Here is a 16,819-nt window from a genome sequence, read left to right on the forward strand (position 1 = left end):
ATCTTTGATTAGTAATCAAAATTTCCTAATGCCAAGTTCGAAACCCATCCATGCTTAAATTTTGATTAATACTCAGCATTGGTGGCCAAAGACTTCCAGCATAAGAAATCACCCTCTTTCTGTCAATGGTCTTGTCAAAGAAGGCAGAGGGGTGGACAGAGTTTCAGGGCAGTCTCTTGTCCTTGGGGTGGGAAACTGCCCCTAGAGGTGGAATAATCAGCAATGACAAAGGCACGAGGATGCAGAAGACAATGGAAACCACTGCATTAAAGACACATGACATGTAACCACAGGACATGTGGCCGGTAACTGAAAAAATGTCACAACGATCTCTCCTTTGGCAAAAGATTCCGGAATAGTCCCCCACTCAGATGTCTGGCAGGGGACTGCCATGGGGGAGGCAACCATCAGAAAAAGATTGAATAGCCAATGAAAGGACAATAATGTCAGAAGCCTGAATGTGGTAGGGAAGCTAGAAAATCGGATAAGGGAAATGCAAAGGCTCAATCTAGATACAGCAAGGGTCAGTGAAGTGAAATGGAAAGAAGAGACTGATTTCTGGTCAGATGAGTACAAAATAGGGAAATATCAACAGCAGTACAAAATGTTACAACGGGAGTAGGACTCATCATGATAGAAAGGTAGGGCAGACAGTGTGTGGAGAGTTCAGTGATAGGGTTGTTTTTATGAGAATCAACAGCAAACCAACATTGACAACAATAAATCAGGTATAAATGCTGGCATCACAAGCAGATGATGAAGAGATAGAAAAAGTATATGAGGATACTGTACAGATAATTCAATACATAAAGTAAGATAAAAATTCAATGGTCATGGAGGATTGGAATCTGTGTGTAGGGGAAAGAGCAGAAGAAAGGGTTAGGGGAGAATATGAGGTTGATAGTAGAAATGAGAGAGGAGAAAGACTAACTGAATTCTGCAATAAATTTCAGATGGTAATAGTGAATACTTTGTTCAAGAATAACAGGAGGAGCAGATATACTAGGAAAAGGCTGAGCGATACAAAAAGGTTTCAGTTAGGTTACATCATGGTCAGGCAGATGTTTTGTTATCAGATATTGGATTGTAAGGCATACTCAGGAGCAGATACAGACTCAGATCACAATGAACACTGCTGTTCCACTTTTATTGTATACCTCTAATTTTGTGGCCAGCTTGGCTTGGGTCAAATGGTTTAAACAAAAGCTTAAAATCAGGCAAAGTAAGATTACACAGTTTACCAGTTCCAAAGAATGTGCAACGATCAAAGAAGTATTAGTAGCTGTGGAAGAATTCTTCACACAAACAAAAATACTTATTGGTAATTTTAACATTGACTACATAATCAACACTGATCAACTGGACTGTCAATATCTATCAATGTACAGTAGGTCTCTCTCAGAGAAAGGGGTGAGAACTATTCTCATGCAGAGAAAAGATTTAAACAAGACAAGTCATTCATACACAGCACAGTACATTCTAACTGCATCAGGAAGGGGCGTCCCATGTGTTTTTTTTTTTTTTTTTTTTTTTTTTTTACATATTCAGGAACCGTTGGGAAAATTTGGCACTAATGTTAAGAAAGAGTGGATGAATTAACTCTCAAATTTAAAAGTGTAATTGTGTCCTGCACAAAATGAGGGAAGTTCATGAAACTGGTGTACGAAGACTTTTTAAAATCTGTGATTCTTCCATACATGGGAGGGGAAAAATTTCTACATGTCCTGTGCAAGTTTCATCATGTCTGTGTAAGAACTATAATAAACATCCATCTGAAGCTGCTTACAGTATTTACCTATCACACTGCCTTCATTTTAGTTGAACTGAGTCATAAAGTTCTTTTATTCTTAATTAAATTCACTATGTCTTTGCTAAATACCCAATTACCTACATAATCTTCAGCATTCTTCCAAGATAACATATTATAAAAACATCTGTTCTTTGTCTTTTTGTACCATTTATTACTTGTGGGTTAACTTTCATTTAAGACTATATTGCACATAAACACCATCAGAAAAAAATTACACAACGCTTACAATTACATTCGCTAGTAACTTATTTCTCATTTCCTTGTGCTCTGTTATAAAGAATCTACATTCTCCAAAAATAAATCTGCAGTTCACATGCATTACACTAGATGTAAAATTGACACACACTATAAACTGAAAAAGTCTGTCACTGGTGCAGAGAGCACCAGACTGATCTGACCATATATGATCACATCTTCGTGGACGAGAGGAAAGCGTGCACCTGCAGCTTAAAAGTTATCCCACCAAAGTGTACTCTGCTTTGCCAGCCTTGTAATGTATATTTTTACTGACAGGTTAAAATTTTCATGAAGAAAATTCAGAATACTCCCGATTTGTTGAAGACCAAGAAAGCAATTGCATCCAGGGCTGATTCCATAAAACTACACTCATTAATTTTGTATCAATTCAGTGCACCTACTTTTTTTAATATGATCTAATATGCATGGTTTGCATCAAAGTTAACGGATGAAAGAAAAACCTTTTTGAATGTAAATAGTTAATGTTTTCCGGTATCACTCTTAAAAACTCCATGTGCTTGCAAGACTTAGCTTTTATGAAATGTGCCTGGTGCTGTAAAACATTGTGTTTTGGTTGCTTTTAAGAGAAATATCATCCAGATTTCTGTTGTGACATAGCAAGCAATGCAGGTGATAGCAAGTAAGATTTTGTAATAATGATGTGAAAATTACATTACTACAGCAAAATTGAATATTTCTTAATAATTTCATACAATGTACACTGTTTATTGATATCCTGGAAAATAAAATGGAAAAATGTTGGACTATTCTGATTAAAAAAAAAAGCAAAAACATGAAAAGGACCCAAACATGGTACGTTCAGTGTGGTAGCTGCACCACACACACTTGGTTGGAACATGGTCAACGTTAGGCATATTACAGCATGCAGTGAACTTCAAAATCAATTTTCTCAAAAACCAAGGCCTGTCACTAAAATAGGGGATAGCCTCATACTCAGTGCATGTCCCTCTACAACATATCTGAGACCCATCAAAATCCGTGATGTACAATTCTGATGGCCCACCGATAAGACTAAATGGCTGCATTGAAAATGTGAAGAAATAGAAAAAGTAATAATTGTCAGAAGGACTGACTCAGCATAGAGGTAAGTAAATGAAAGCATGGATGGTAACATTACGAGGGCAATGGGAATTCCACTGTTAAATGGAGAGTAGAGAGTGGATAGGTGGAAAGAGTACATTGAGGGCCTCTATGAGGGGGAAGATTTGTCTGATGTGATAGAAGAAAAAGAAACAGATATTGATTTAGAAAAGATAGGGAATTCAGTATTAGAATATGAATTTAAGGGAGCTTTGCAGAACTTAAGATCAATTAAGGCAGAAGGGATAGATAAAATTCCATTAGAATTTCTACGATCATTGGGGAAAGTGTCAACAAAATGACTGTTCACATTGCTGTGCAAAATGTATGAGTCTGGTGACATACCACATGACTCTCAGAGAAATATCGTCCACACAATTCTGAAGACAGCAAGAGCTGACAAGCGCGAGAACTACTGCACAATCAGCTTAACAGCTCATGCATCCAATTTGTTGACAGGAATAATATACAGAAGAATGGAAAAGAAAATTGAGGATGTGTTAGATGATGATCAGTTTGGCTTTAGGAAAGGGAAAGGCACCAAAGAGGCAATTCTGATGTTGTGGTTGATATTGGAAGCAAGACTAAAGAAAAATCTTGACATCTTCATAGAATTTGTCAACCTGGGAAAAATGGTGCAAGATGTACAAAATTCTGAGAAAATAGAGGTTAGTTGTAGGGGAAGACAGGTAATATACAATGTGTAGAAAAGCCAAGACGGAATAATATAAATGGATGACCAAGAACAAAGTGACTAGATTAAGAAGTGTGTAAGACACAGATGTAGTCTTTTGCTTCTACTTTTCAATCAGTACATTGAAGAAGCAATGATGGAAATAAAAGAGTGTTTCCAGAGTGGAATTAAAATTCAAGGTGAAAGGATATTAATGATATGATTTGCTGATGACATTGCTATCTTGAGTGAAAGTGAAGAAGAATTATATGATCTGCTGAATGGAATAAACAGTCTAATGAGTACGGAATATGGATTTAGAATAAATTAAAGAAAAATGAAAGTAATGAGAAACAGCAGAAATAAGAACAACGAGAAACTTAACATCAGGATTGATGATCACAAAGTAGTTGAATTTAAGAAATTCTACTACCTAGGCAGCAAAATAATCAAGACAGAATAAGGAGGACATCAAAAGGAGACTAGTACTGGCAAAAAGAGCATTCCTGGCCAAGAGAAGTCAACTAGTATCAAATGTAGGCCTCAATTTGAAGAAGGAATTTCTGAGAATGCACACTTGGAGCACACCATTGTATGGTAGTGAAACATGGACTGTGGGAAAACTGGAACAGAAGATAATCGAAGCATTTGAGATGTGGTGCTACAGATGAATGTTCAAAATTAGGTGGACTGATAAAGTAAGGAATGAGGAGGTTCTGCACAGAATTGGAGAGGAAACGAGTATGGGGAAAACATTGACAAGGATGATAGCGTATCTCGTAAGACATCAGGGAATGACTTTCATGGTACCACCAGAGGGAGCTGTAGAGGGCAAAACTATAGAGGAAGACAGACATTGAAATACCTCCAGCAAATAATTGAGGACATAGGTTGCAACTGCTACTCTGAGATGCAGAGGTTGGCACAGGAGAGGAATTTGTGGTGGATTGCATCATACCAATCAGAAGTATGATGACTCAAAAAAAATCATCAAATACATATTTGAACCGCCTCCTTAATCAAATGTTTGGCATCACTGCATTCAGTGCAGCAGGACCTGGATACAACAGTGGTGGGGAAGGAGGTCCAGAACAGAATCAATCCACTATGTCTCATGAAGTCAGTTGAGGAACTGCCTGAATAAAGAAACAGTGGCATCATCAGGATACATCTACTGGCATTAACAGCCGGAAGGACTGGAAACATGCCTATCAGGTGCGAGTTTGCCACTCAAAACAAGACTAAGGCCTAGTCTGTGGTGTTGAAGTAATGTTTATGTTGTCAGCCACATATTTTGAAAGTTAACCAATTTCTATAACCTGACATTGTAACTGTCTGTTATTTTGCTGTGTTAGAGCATGCATAGTAAAATAAGCCCTCACATCTTTTCAAATAATTATACACTGATCAGCCAGAACATTATGACCACTGATCTATTATCGATACAAACCCATCCTGGTGATAGCAGCATAATCTGCAGAGGAATGCACTGTGCATGTAGTATCAGTGAGCTTGCTACCAGTGTGTAGAATGGGGAAGGTGCACACAATCTATTTGAGTTTGACTGGGGGCAAAATATGATGATCCTGAGACCTGGCAAGAGTATTTGGCAGACTGCATAACTTGTCGGTGTTAAAAGAGTGCTGTGGTGACTGTCTTCAACAGGCGGTGAAACCAAGGTGAAAAACCATGTCCAGATGTCATGGGTTTGGGCACATGACCACTGGAACTGGACATTGGCACAGTAGAAGAGCATATCATGGTCTGATGAATCCCAACATCTTCTTCATCAAGCCAATGGGAGGGTGCAAATCGATCGTCTTCCAGTGAAACAGCTCATTGACCCCTGCACTGTGGGACAGAGATAAGCTGGCAGCAGCTCCATTGTGCTCTGGGGAACATCCATATGGGCATCCATGGATCCAGTGGAGCTCGTGCAAGCACCATGATGCCCAAGGAGTATTGTATACTGGTTGCAGACCATGCACATACACTCCTTCATGACGATCACTTTTCCCAAAGGCAGCAGGATATTTCAGCAAGATAACATGCCATGTCACAAGGCCAGGAGTGTAATAGAGTGGTCCAAGGAACATAGTGGTGAATTCCAATTGATGTGCTCACCCCCTAACTCAACAGATCTGAATCCAATGGAACATGTCTGCAATGTGATTGAATGTGGCATCCCAGAATTTACAGGAATGAGGTCGACTTGTGTATGCAGATGTGGTGCTAACTTCCTCCAGCCACACATGAAGGTCTCACAGCTTCCATGCCATGACAAGTCACTGCTGTTATCCATGCTAAAGGTGGACGTAATAGCTGTTAGGCAGATAGGCATAATGTTCTGGCTGATCAGTGTACAGCTTCCCCATATGTTAATCTGATATATTTGCACCTCTATGTAAATGCACAGTCTTGAGAATCAGCCTTACATGAAGAATTTTCAAAGCACACCAGTGTGTTTCCACATATAATCAGTTATTTTGTACAAGTAATGACATAATTATCTGCTTTTGCGTTCAATCATTTCTACAGAAAATTGGGATTCTTGTGAGAAACAATGACTGTTTTCCCCTGCTCTCAATCTCTGCTTATCATTGTCTTCAACTTACCACGCATGACATCCTCCTGTTCACATCCCATCCCATTGTCTTGCACCCACATAATACTTTCTCTACTCTTCACTCCCCTACTAGATCCCTTATAGGAATCTTTTCTTACATATCTTCCTTTTCTAGTCTGGATCCTATAACTTGCCACTGTACTCTCCCTTTCCTCTCAACATCTCTCCTAAACTTCTCTCTCTCTCTCTCTCTCTTTCTCTCTGTCTCTCTCTCTCTCTCTCTCTCTCTCTCTCTCTCTCTCTCTCTCTCTCTCTCTCTGTGTGTGTGTGTGTGTGTGTGTGTGTGAGAGAGAGAGAGAGAGAGAGAGAGAGAGAGAGAGAGAGAGAGAGAGAGAGAGGGAGGGAGGGAGGGAGAGAGAGGGAGGGAGAGAGATCTTGTCCACACTTAAGTGTTTTGCATATGAATCATTTTGTTAGTATTCTAAATTATGTAGATAATTTAAAGGATAAATCAGAAAAGAATGGTGATTTTTTCCCTCATTTGGAATATATAATAGCAGAAAACTGCATGGCAGCAAAATGTGGACAATAAACAGTTAGGATAAGAAGAGAATATAAATTTCTGAGATATAGTGCAACAGATGAATACTGAAGATTAGATGTATAGATAGGGTAACTAATGAAGTGGTACTGAATCGAACTGGCAAAAGAAGAATTTTGTGGCACAATTTGACATGACACATCCTCAGACATCAAAGAATCATCAATTTGGTAATGGAGGAAAGTGTAAGGGATAATTACTTTAGAGGAAGACTTAGGTTTGACTACAGTAAGCAGGTTAAAACTGATGTAGGCTGCAGTAGTTGGATAAATAATGAAATTATTTTGCAATGGGATGTATGTGTCTATGAAATCATACCTTTGTTTCATATAACTGCTATGACGGCTTATTAAATGTTACAGCAGTCACAGGCACATCGTGAAAGGATTCTTCCACAATAAATAACATTTTGCTGATTGAAACCAGTTAAAAGAGAGTTGGATTTTGATGTAAAGATTAACAGTTTGAGTACTACATGCAACTGAGCAAATGAAATCATGATTTTTATTGTTTTTGTCATTGTATTGGAAGATGACAGAACAACTACAGATATTGCAGCAAAATCACTAACATTTTCCATAAGCATGGCATTTCATATCCAACACATATACACAGGAGGTAACTGCCAAGATTACTAAACCCAGAACAAAAGCAAAGAAAATGGAGACTTGGTCAAAATCATTTTTAGTGCAGCATAGGGAAGCCTATCACAGTTCGAAAATTCCAAATTTGAAAGTGAAATAAAGCAATAAAGCAAGTGTAGCCTGGTAATCATTCAGTTTACAGATAGTAAAGAAAGTTGCTTGGCCAGTAGGAGACAATGGTGATTTGCATCTCCAGTTGATACAATTCATCAATACATGCTTGCTCACTTACAATGGCTACTATAGCCATCATAGTTATCTAAAATCCATATATGTCAATTATACTGGATTCCAAGCTGATTACTTTGAGGTACAAAATTAGTGGTCTACATAGACTTTTATGATTTATGAGGGGGACCAAAAAGAAAACTGGAATAACATTGCCTTGGGCGGAGCTTGTGTACTATGCTCGCCACTATGTGTGTATAGCACAAGTCATTATCAGTTCGGTGCCACCTGTGTTGTCAATCTGGCTTGTTCCGTTCATCTGCAGCGATTCTTTTTGCTAGTGCTGCTTTGTTCTTGTTTTGTCTTTTATGATGACAAATTTAATTGAAAAACGTGCGACTGTGAAATTTTGTTTACTACTTGGTGCTTTTAATATAAAAAATGATGCTAACAAGGGAACCTCCCCATCGCACCCCCCTCAGATTTAGTTATAAGTTGGCACAGGGATAGGCCATGAAAAACTGAACACAGATCAATCGAGAAAACAGGAAGAAGTTGTATGGAACTATGAAAAAAATAAGCAAAATATACAAACTGAGTAGTCCGTGTGCAAGATGACACACATCAAGATACATGTGTACTGAGGAGCACCGTGGTCCCGTGGTTACTGTGTGCAACTACGGAACAGCAAGTCCCTGGTTCAATCCCCCCTCGAGTGAAAAGTTTTAATTTTTTATTTTCAGACAATTATCAAAGTTCATGCACTCAGACATCATCAACTTCGCTCTCCAAAATTCCAGGACATGTTCAGATTTGCTTGGACACATGCAGGATTTGACGGTCTACACACGGAAAAACTTGAAAACGTTAAAAACGTATGTTTTGACAGAGCACAAGGAAAACTGTGCGACTGTGGAACTGTTGCATTCATTTGTTGCCGTTTATGTGACAAACTCTTATGTTTTCATCACTTTTTTGGGAGTGATTATTACATCCACAAGAAAACCTAAATCGGGCAAGGTAGAAGAATCTTTTTACCCATTCGCCAAGTGTGCAAGTTGGGTGGGTCGACAACATATTCCTGTAATGTGACGCACATGCCGTCACCAGTGTCGTATATTTCAGACATGTTTTCCTGTGGAGGAATCGGTTGACCTATGAATTTGCGATCAAATGTTTTCGGTTCCTATTGGAGAGGCACGTCCTTTCATCTACTAATCGCACGGTTTTGCGGTGCGGTCGCAAAACACAGACACTAAACTTATTACAGTGAACAGAGACGTCAATGAATGAACAGTCAGATCGTAACTTTGCAAAAATAAAGTAAGTAAAATATTTATTCGAGGGAGGACTCGAACCAAGGACCTCTCGTTTCGCAGTTACTCACTCCAACCACGGGACCACGGCGCTCTTCAGTTTACAAAGTCCTTGATGTTGCATATCTTACACTTGGACTACTCAGTTTGTGTATTTTCCTTATTTTTTCATAGTTCCACACAACTTCTTCCTGTTTTCTCGATTGATCTGTGTTCAGTTTCTCAAGGCCTATCCACTGTGTCAATTTATAACTAAATCTGAGGGGGGTGCCATGGGGAGGTTCCCTTGTAAGAGAAAAACTCAAGTGTACAAGTGGTTTGCTCAATTTAAAAATGTTGACATGTTAATTGATGACAAACCTTGTTCTGGACATCCATTACCTACCAGAAACAATAAAAATATTTAAAAAATTCAAGAGCTTGTGCTCACATACTGTCAACAGATAACTGATCAACAGTCAGAGATTAGTGGATTATCTTGGAGCTCAGTTCAGTGATTTTTGGCAGACAGGAGACTTGTCCTTCCACCTAGACAATGCACCTGCAGGCACAGCCATCTCTGTTAAGACAGTTCTTAGCTAAAAGTGGCATGGTTCCACTGCCCACACATCTTAATCACCTATCCTGGCTCTGCGCAAATTTTTCTTGTTTTCACACATGAAAAGGGGCATGAAAAGACACCAATTTCACAACATGTTTCGAACTGTGGAAGCACCAGTGGGGCAAATGTATTAGTTGTAATAGACAGTAGTATTTTGAAAGGGATAAGGTTGTTTTGTAAACAATATGAAAATATATAGCTCTTAAAAATATTTTAATTTATTTTATTTTATTTTTTTATTTTATTTTTTTTATACTCCCTCATATTGACTTAAGCACAGCACACACTTATAACAACAATTTAAGCTCAAACTTTCACTTTGAGCCTAGTGGTCTAACGGTGAAGTGCATGCCGTTATTTAATTGTAGCAACTTTCAAAGTGACTGCCGATAGTCTCAATGCATGCATCACAACAGGACATAAAATTCTGTCACTCTCTTTCAAATACTCAAATTGTTTATTGAAAAATGAATTGTTTGTTAGGATCATATCATCACTAATGACTTCACATAAAATCTGCATTGTGAGATTTAGTAACTGTACTGGAGACTGTATCAGGTTTGAACGTCCATCCCAAATACATTAGGAAATGCTTCATCAGAATTACAAACAGTGAGACGTTAAATGCTTTCGTTTTGGTAAGACTTCTATCTAATTGCTGACTAAAAGAAACATTGAATTTGTGATGCACCCATGATATATCCTAGATATTATTCCTTATGGGTTTAGTTTCACTTGTCTGAAGCTGAAGGTCTATGGTAATTAATTTTTAAATCATGAAGGCTTGTCACTGAAAGAGTAGCAACCAGTTCAAAAGGCAATGTGGGAAGATGTGTTTTTGATACTTATGGATGTGGAATAATTATATATTCTTTTTCTATTTGGAATGCAACAATTTTGAGTTTAGGGTTCAAAATACTATATTTTCAGCATCTAGCAACACAATGAATGGAAAATGAAGTAAATAAATAATTATTTTAACATACTTCTGTGTCCCAGAAAATGTCGATCCTGTGCCATTCTTCATCATTTAACTCTTTTCTTGTTATTATTTTGAGCTCTAATGTGCCAGAGCCAAAGTCAACCAGAAGTCTTGGCATCCCATCTACCAATTCAAGTGATATAAAATCTGTAAGAGAAATATGTAAACTACTAGTTGAGACTGTCGTCAGACAGGCAAAGACATATTTCATAACATTCTCAAACACAACTTCCTCATTAGAAACAAGGGCCAGTAAGACACATCAGAGATGTGTTCTGCCTCTAATGTGAATAACTGATCTTGCCATCCATTCAAAAAACATGTTTGCAGGTATCTTCATGCTTGACAGATGTGGAATATGGTAACAACTATTATAAATGTATTTATAAACTGCAACAACAAATAAATATAATTACTGCTGGTCCATTTCTGTCTTTAATAAAGGGCTTTAGCTGTACTATGCAGATGCCTTTATGATATTAAACAGGCGGTAATTCACAACTTTTCTAGTTACATTATTTAGCTTACATTTACCATATCTGCCAACCTGTACTTCCTATTTTTATAAATATATCAATGATATCATGATAATAGGTGACTTCAGTTGTGTTAATAAATCATGCTGACTTTCACATTTGACATGGTTTCTGTTACAGATAGTACAATCTGTACAAGGTCTAATAATAAAAGAATCAATTAAGAATCAGTGATACGACTTTGTAAGCTTTCTCAGCAGAATAATTTGTGAGACTCTCCTTTGTTTGACAAGACTCAGCAGCAGCAGTGCCTCACTTGAAGATAATAGCCTAATGGATCACTGAGATATTGTGTCAAATCGATTTGAAAATGTGGTTGTAAAAATGAGAAGAGTACCACAAGAATAATTGATCTTTGTTACAGAGAACGCTGAACTCCCTTTGCTTCTCTACTTTTATGTAAACTTTGCAGAAGGTGCTTTTAGTCATTAAGTAATAATTTGTATGGAACACACATAAGCAGTAAGGAAATGGTTTCATTACAACACACAGGAAAACTAAACATAACAATGAACAATAATGAATTTAAAATATTAACAAATTCAAATTTCAGTCCTAACAAACTTGAACTACAATTCAAGACTCTGTTAAAGGCTATTTTTAATGGCTGATTTGATGTGACCAGCCACAAATTCCTGTGCCAACCTCTTCATATCAAGGGTAGCACTTTCAACCTACATCCTCAGGTACTTGTTGTATGTATTCCAATCTCTGTCTTCCCCTACAGTTTTTACCCTCTATAGCCCCCTCTTCTACCATGGAAGTTATTTCTTGATGTCTTCAAAAATGTCCTGTGATCCTGTCCCTTCATCTTGTCAGTTTTTTCCAGATTTTCCTTTCTACACTAATTCTGCAGAGACTCTCCAAATTTCTTAACTTATCAGTCACCTGATTTTCAACATTCTTCTGCAGAACCACATCTCAAATGCTTCAATTTCTGTTTTGGTTTTTGCACTGTCCATGATTTACTACCACATAATTGAAACACGTCAAAAATTTCTTCACAAAAAAGAGCCCTATGTTTGATACTAGTAGACTTTTTGTGGCTAGAAATGCCCTCTCTGCCAGTTCTAGTCTGCTCTTTATGACCACCTTGTTGTCTGTCTTGGGGTAGTTTGCTTCCATGGTAACACAACTTCTTAACTTCATCTACTTTGTGACCTCCAAGTTTGTTGTTCAATTTCTCAGTATCCTCATTTCTGTTGCTTCTTATTACATTCATTTTTCTCAGTCCATATTCTGTATCCATTAGATTGTTCATTCCAGTCAGCAGATCCTGCAATTCTTCTTCACATCCCCTGAGGATATCAATAATATCATCAGTGAATCATATCATTAATATCCTTTCACCCTTAATTTTAATCCTACTCTTGAACCTTTCATTTATTTCCATCATTGCTTGTTCAATGTACAGATTGAACAGTAGGGGTGAAAGATTACATCTCTGTCTTACACCCTTTTTAACCTCACTTTGTTCTTGATCTTCCAACTTTATTGTCCCCTTTTGGTTCTCCCACATGTTATAGATTACCTGCCATTCTCTATAGCTTACTCCTATTTTACTCCAAATTTTGAATGTGTTACACTATTTTACATAACTCTTTTTCCTGGTCAACAAACCCTATGACCTTCTCTTAATTTTTCTTCTGTCTTGCTTCCATTATCAACAGCAACATCAGGACTGTCTCTCTGGTGTGTTTACCTTTCACTGCGAGTGATGCTTTTTAAATCCATATAGCAGACATGCTGAGTCGCAGATAGGCACAACAAAAAGACTCTCACAATTAAAGTTTTCAGCCATTAAGGCCTTCATCAACAATAGCTACACACACACACACATACACACACACACACGGAAAACATTTAGGATTATAAACATACATACCACTGAAACCTTTAATCAGCAATTACAGCTTGTGGACTGGTCTCCTGTATTGCTACAGTTGATGTTAATTCGAAATTTAATATATTTATCAAAGAAGTTACAAGCCTTTTTGAAGAAGCATTTCCTAAAAAATCTGTGAGAGAAAACCTCTTCAAGTCTGGAAACAAACCTTGGATTACTAAAGGCGTCAAAATCTCTTGTAAAACAACAAGAGAACTATATGCTGCAGCCAGGAGTTCAAATGATAACAGTAGGATTACACACTATAAAATCTACAATAAAGTTCTGAATAAGACCATTCAGGAAGCAAAGAACATGTGCTTGAAGACAGAAATTGACAACTCGAGCAATAAAATAAAAACTATCAGGAAATTAGTAAAGAAGGAAACGGGGATAAACGCAGTTTGTAGAGAAAATATCCAACTCAAAAGTGAGGGTAATCTTGTTAGCGATCCAAAAACAGTTGCAGACACATTCAACAACAATTTTTTAACAGTAACAGAAAAAATAGGTTTGCAAAGGTCGATGAAGCAAGCCATCAATCTTTTGAAAGCTATAGTACATGGTTCAGTACAACACATGAAGGTAAAAACAGTCACTGTTCAAGAAATTGAAAGATTTATTAAATCCATGAAAAGTAAAAACTCTGCTGGAATTCACAACATTTCTAAGAAATTATTAAAATACTGCTCCAGCCATGTAAGTAAAGTCCTTTGCCACATTTTTGATGCGTCACTTAAGCAAGGAATAGTTCCTGAGAGGCTTAAGTATGCAGTTGTAAAACTGCTGTATACGAAGGGGGATAAGACAGATACTGCTAAGTATAGGCCAGTATCACTACTGACAAGCTTTTCAAAGGTTTTAGAGAAACTAATGCATGTCAGGATAGTTAAGCATCTCAGTGAATATCTTCAGCAAAAGTCAGTTTGGATTTCAGAAAGGTTTGTCAACAGAAGATGCAATATTTGCATTTACTGGAAAACTCTTGGAATCTATCAACAAAAAACTGAAAGTGATTGGCATATTTTGTGACCTAACATAAGCATTTGACTCTGTAAATCACCAAATTCTTTTACAAAAAGCTGCACATCTCGGTATAAGTGGTGCAGCAGGGCAATGGCTTGACTCACATCTGTCAAACAGGAAACAAAAAGTTGTAGTAGATAGTCAAGATGGTGCCCCATTATCTTCAGAATGGGGTACCATCACATGTGGAGAGCCACAGGGCTCAGTTATGGGCCCCCTACTTTTTATTATACACTCCTGGAAATTGAAATAAGAACACCGTGAATTCATTGTCCCAGGAAGGGGAAACTTTATTGACACATTCCTGGGGTCAGATACATCACATGATCACACTGACAGAACCACAGGCACATAGACACAGGCAACAGAGCATGCACAATGTCGGCACTAGTACAGTGTATATCCACCTTTCGCAGCAATGCAGGCTGCTATTCTCCCATGGAGACGATCGTAGAGATGCTGGATGTAGTCCTGTGGAACGGCTTGCCATGCCATTTCCACCTGGCGCCTCAGTTGGACCAGCGTTCGTGTTGGACGTGCAGACCGCGTGAGACGACGCTTCATCCAGTCCCAAACATGATCAATGGGGGACAGATCCGGAGATCTTGCTGGCCAGGGTAGTTGACTTACACCTTCTAGAGCACGTTGGGTGGCACGGGATACATGCGGACGTGCATTGTCCTGTTGGAACAGCAAGTTCCCTTGCCGGTCTAGGAATGGTACAACGATGGGTTCGATGACGGTTTGGATGTACCGTGCACTATTCAGTGTCCCCTCGACGATCACCAGTGGTGTACGGCCAGTGTAGGAGATCGCTCCCCACACCATGATGCCGGGTGTTGGCCCTGTGTGCCTCGGTCGTATGCAGTCCTGATTGTGGCGCTCACCTGCACGGCGCCAAACACGCATACGACCATCATTGGCACCAAGGCAGAAGCGACTCTCATCGCTGAAGACGACACGTCTCCATTCGTCCCTTCATTCACGCCTGTCGCGACATCACTGGAGGCGGGCTGCACAATGTTGGGGCGTGAGCGGAAGACGGCCTAATCGTGTGCGGGACCGTAGCCCAGCTTCATGGAGACGGTTGCGAATGGTCCTCGCCGATACCCCAGGAGCAACAGTGTCCCTAATTTGCTGGGAAGTGGCGGTGCGGTCCCCTACGGCACTGCGTAGGATCCTACGGTCTTGGCGTGCATCCGTGCGTCGCTGCGGTCCGGTCCCAGGTCGACGGGCACGTGCACCTTCCGCCGACCACTGGCGACAACATCGATGTACTGTGGAGACCTCACGCCCCACATGTTGAGCAATTCGGCAGTACGTCCACCCGGCCTCCCGCATGCCCACTATACGCCCTCGCTCAAAGTCCGTCAACTGCACATACGGTTCACGTCTACGCTGTCGAGGCATGCTACCAGTGTTAAAGACGGCGATGGAGCTCCGTATGCCACGGCAAATTGGCTGACACTGACGGCGGCGGTGCACAAATGCTGCGCAACTAGCGCCATTCGACGGCCAACACCGCGGTTCCTGGTGTGTCCACTGTGCCGTGGGTGTGATCATTGCTTGTACAGCCCTCTCGCAGTGTCCGGAGCAAGTATGGTGGGTCTGACACACCGGTGTCAATGTGTTCTTTTTTCCATTTCCAGGAGTGTATTTATAAATGATCTCCCTCTCTGTACGGAATAGTATAGATTCACTATTTTTGCTGATGACACTACACTACTTATTGATAATTCAAGTAGATAAACTAGAGGTAACAGCAAATAAAGTTTTAAATGAAACAGCGAACAGGTTTAACATTAATGGTCTTTCTTTAAATTACTGTAAAACAAACTACATTCAGTTCCAAACAACATCCAAAGATGAGGAAATAGTAGTAAAACTAGGTGAGCAGACAATAACCAGGGTAGATTCCTCAGAATACCTAGGCTTGCATATTGATATCAAACAATAGGTCAAACCACATCCTGGATCTATGCAAAAGACTAAGTTCAGCGACATATGCACTGTGCATTGTTTCTTCTTATAGAAATATGGAAACCATTAAGTCAGCATATTATGGTTACTTTCATGCAATTATGGCATTTGGAATTATATTTTGGGGAAATCAGCCACTGGCTAAAAAAGTACTGTGTGTACAGAAAAGAGCCATAAGGATCATTTGTGGAGTCCATCCTACAGCCACATGCAGGAATCTTTTTAAGAAGCTTGAAATACTTACATCCACTGCGCAATATATATTCTCTTTGATGTGCTTCATAAGGAAAGAAAAATCCATCTTTAAGCTAAATAGTGCATATCACAGTCACAATACTAGAAGGAGACATGATATCCACTATGAACAGCCAAATCCGAATATGGTGCAGAAAGGAGTCCATTTCAGTGGCTGTAAAATTTTTAATGCCCTCTCTTCAAGAATTAAGTGTTTGGTAGATGATGATCTCTTGTTTAAAAAAACCTTAAGGCAGTTCCTATTGCAAGGATCATTTTATACAATAGAAGAGTTCCTGAACTACCGTGTTTAACATTTCTTGTATTGTAAATCACAAATGTATGCCTAAATTTGTATTTTTAATACCGAATATTTTTAATGTAAACATATATTTTGCAATATTTATTTCTCTGTAACACTTATTATTTTGTAATCATTATCTATCTCTAAAATGTATT

At 38.8% G+C, this 16,819-nt stretch overlaps 1 protein-coding gene across 1 annotated transcript in view; it reads right to left on the minus strand.

Annotated features, from left to right (window-relative positions):
- The window catches only part of LOC126484898 (neural-cadherin-like), a 324,021-nt gene that overhangs the window by 156,654 nt on the left and 150,548 nt on the right, over positions 1-16,819 (minus strand). Inside the window, exon 14 of the mRNA XM_050108497.1 lies at positions 10,704-10,846. Within this exon, the coding sequence (XP_049964454.1) occupies positions 10,704-10,846 (143 nt within the window). The remainder of the gene's footprint in view (positions 1-10,703; positions 10,847-16,819) is intronic.

Source organism: Schistocerca serialis, chromosome 6, assembly GCF_023864345.2.
Source record: "Schistocerca serialis cubense isolate TAMUIC-IGC-003099 chromosome 6, iqSchSeri2.2, whole genome shotgun sequence".
Classification (NCBI taxonomy): Eukaryota; Metazoa; Arthropoda; class Insecta; order Orthoptera; family Acrididae; genus Schistocerca; species Schistocerca serialis.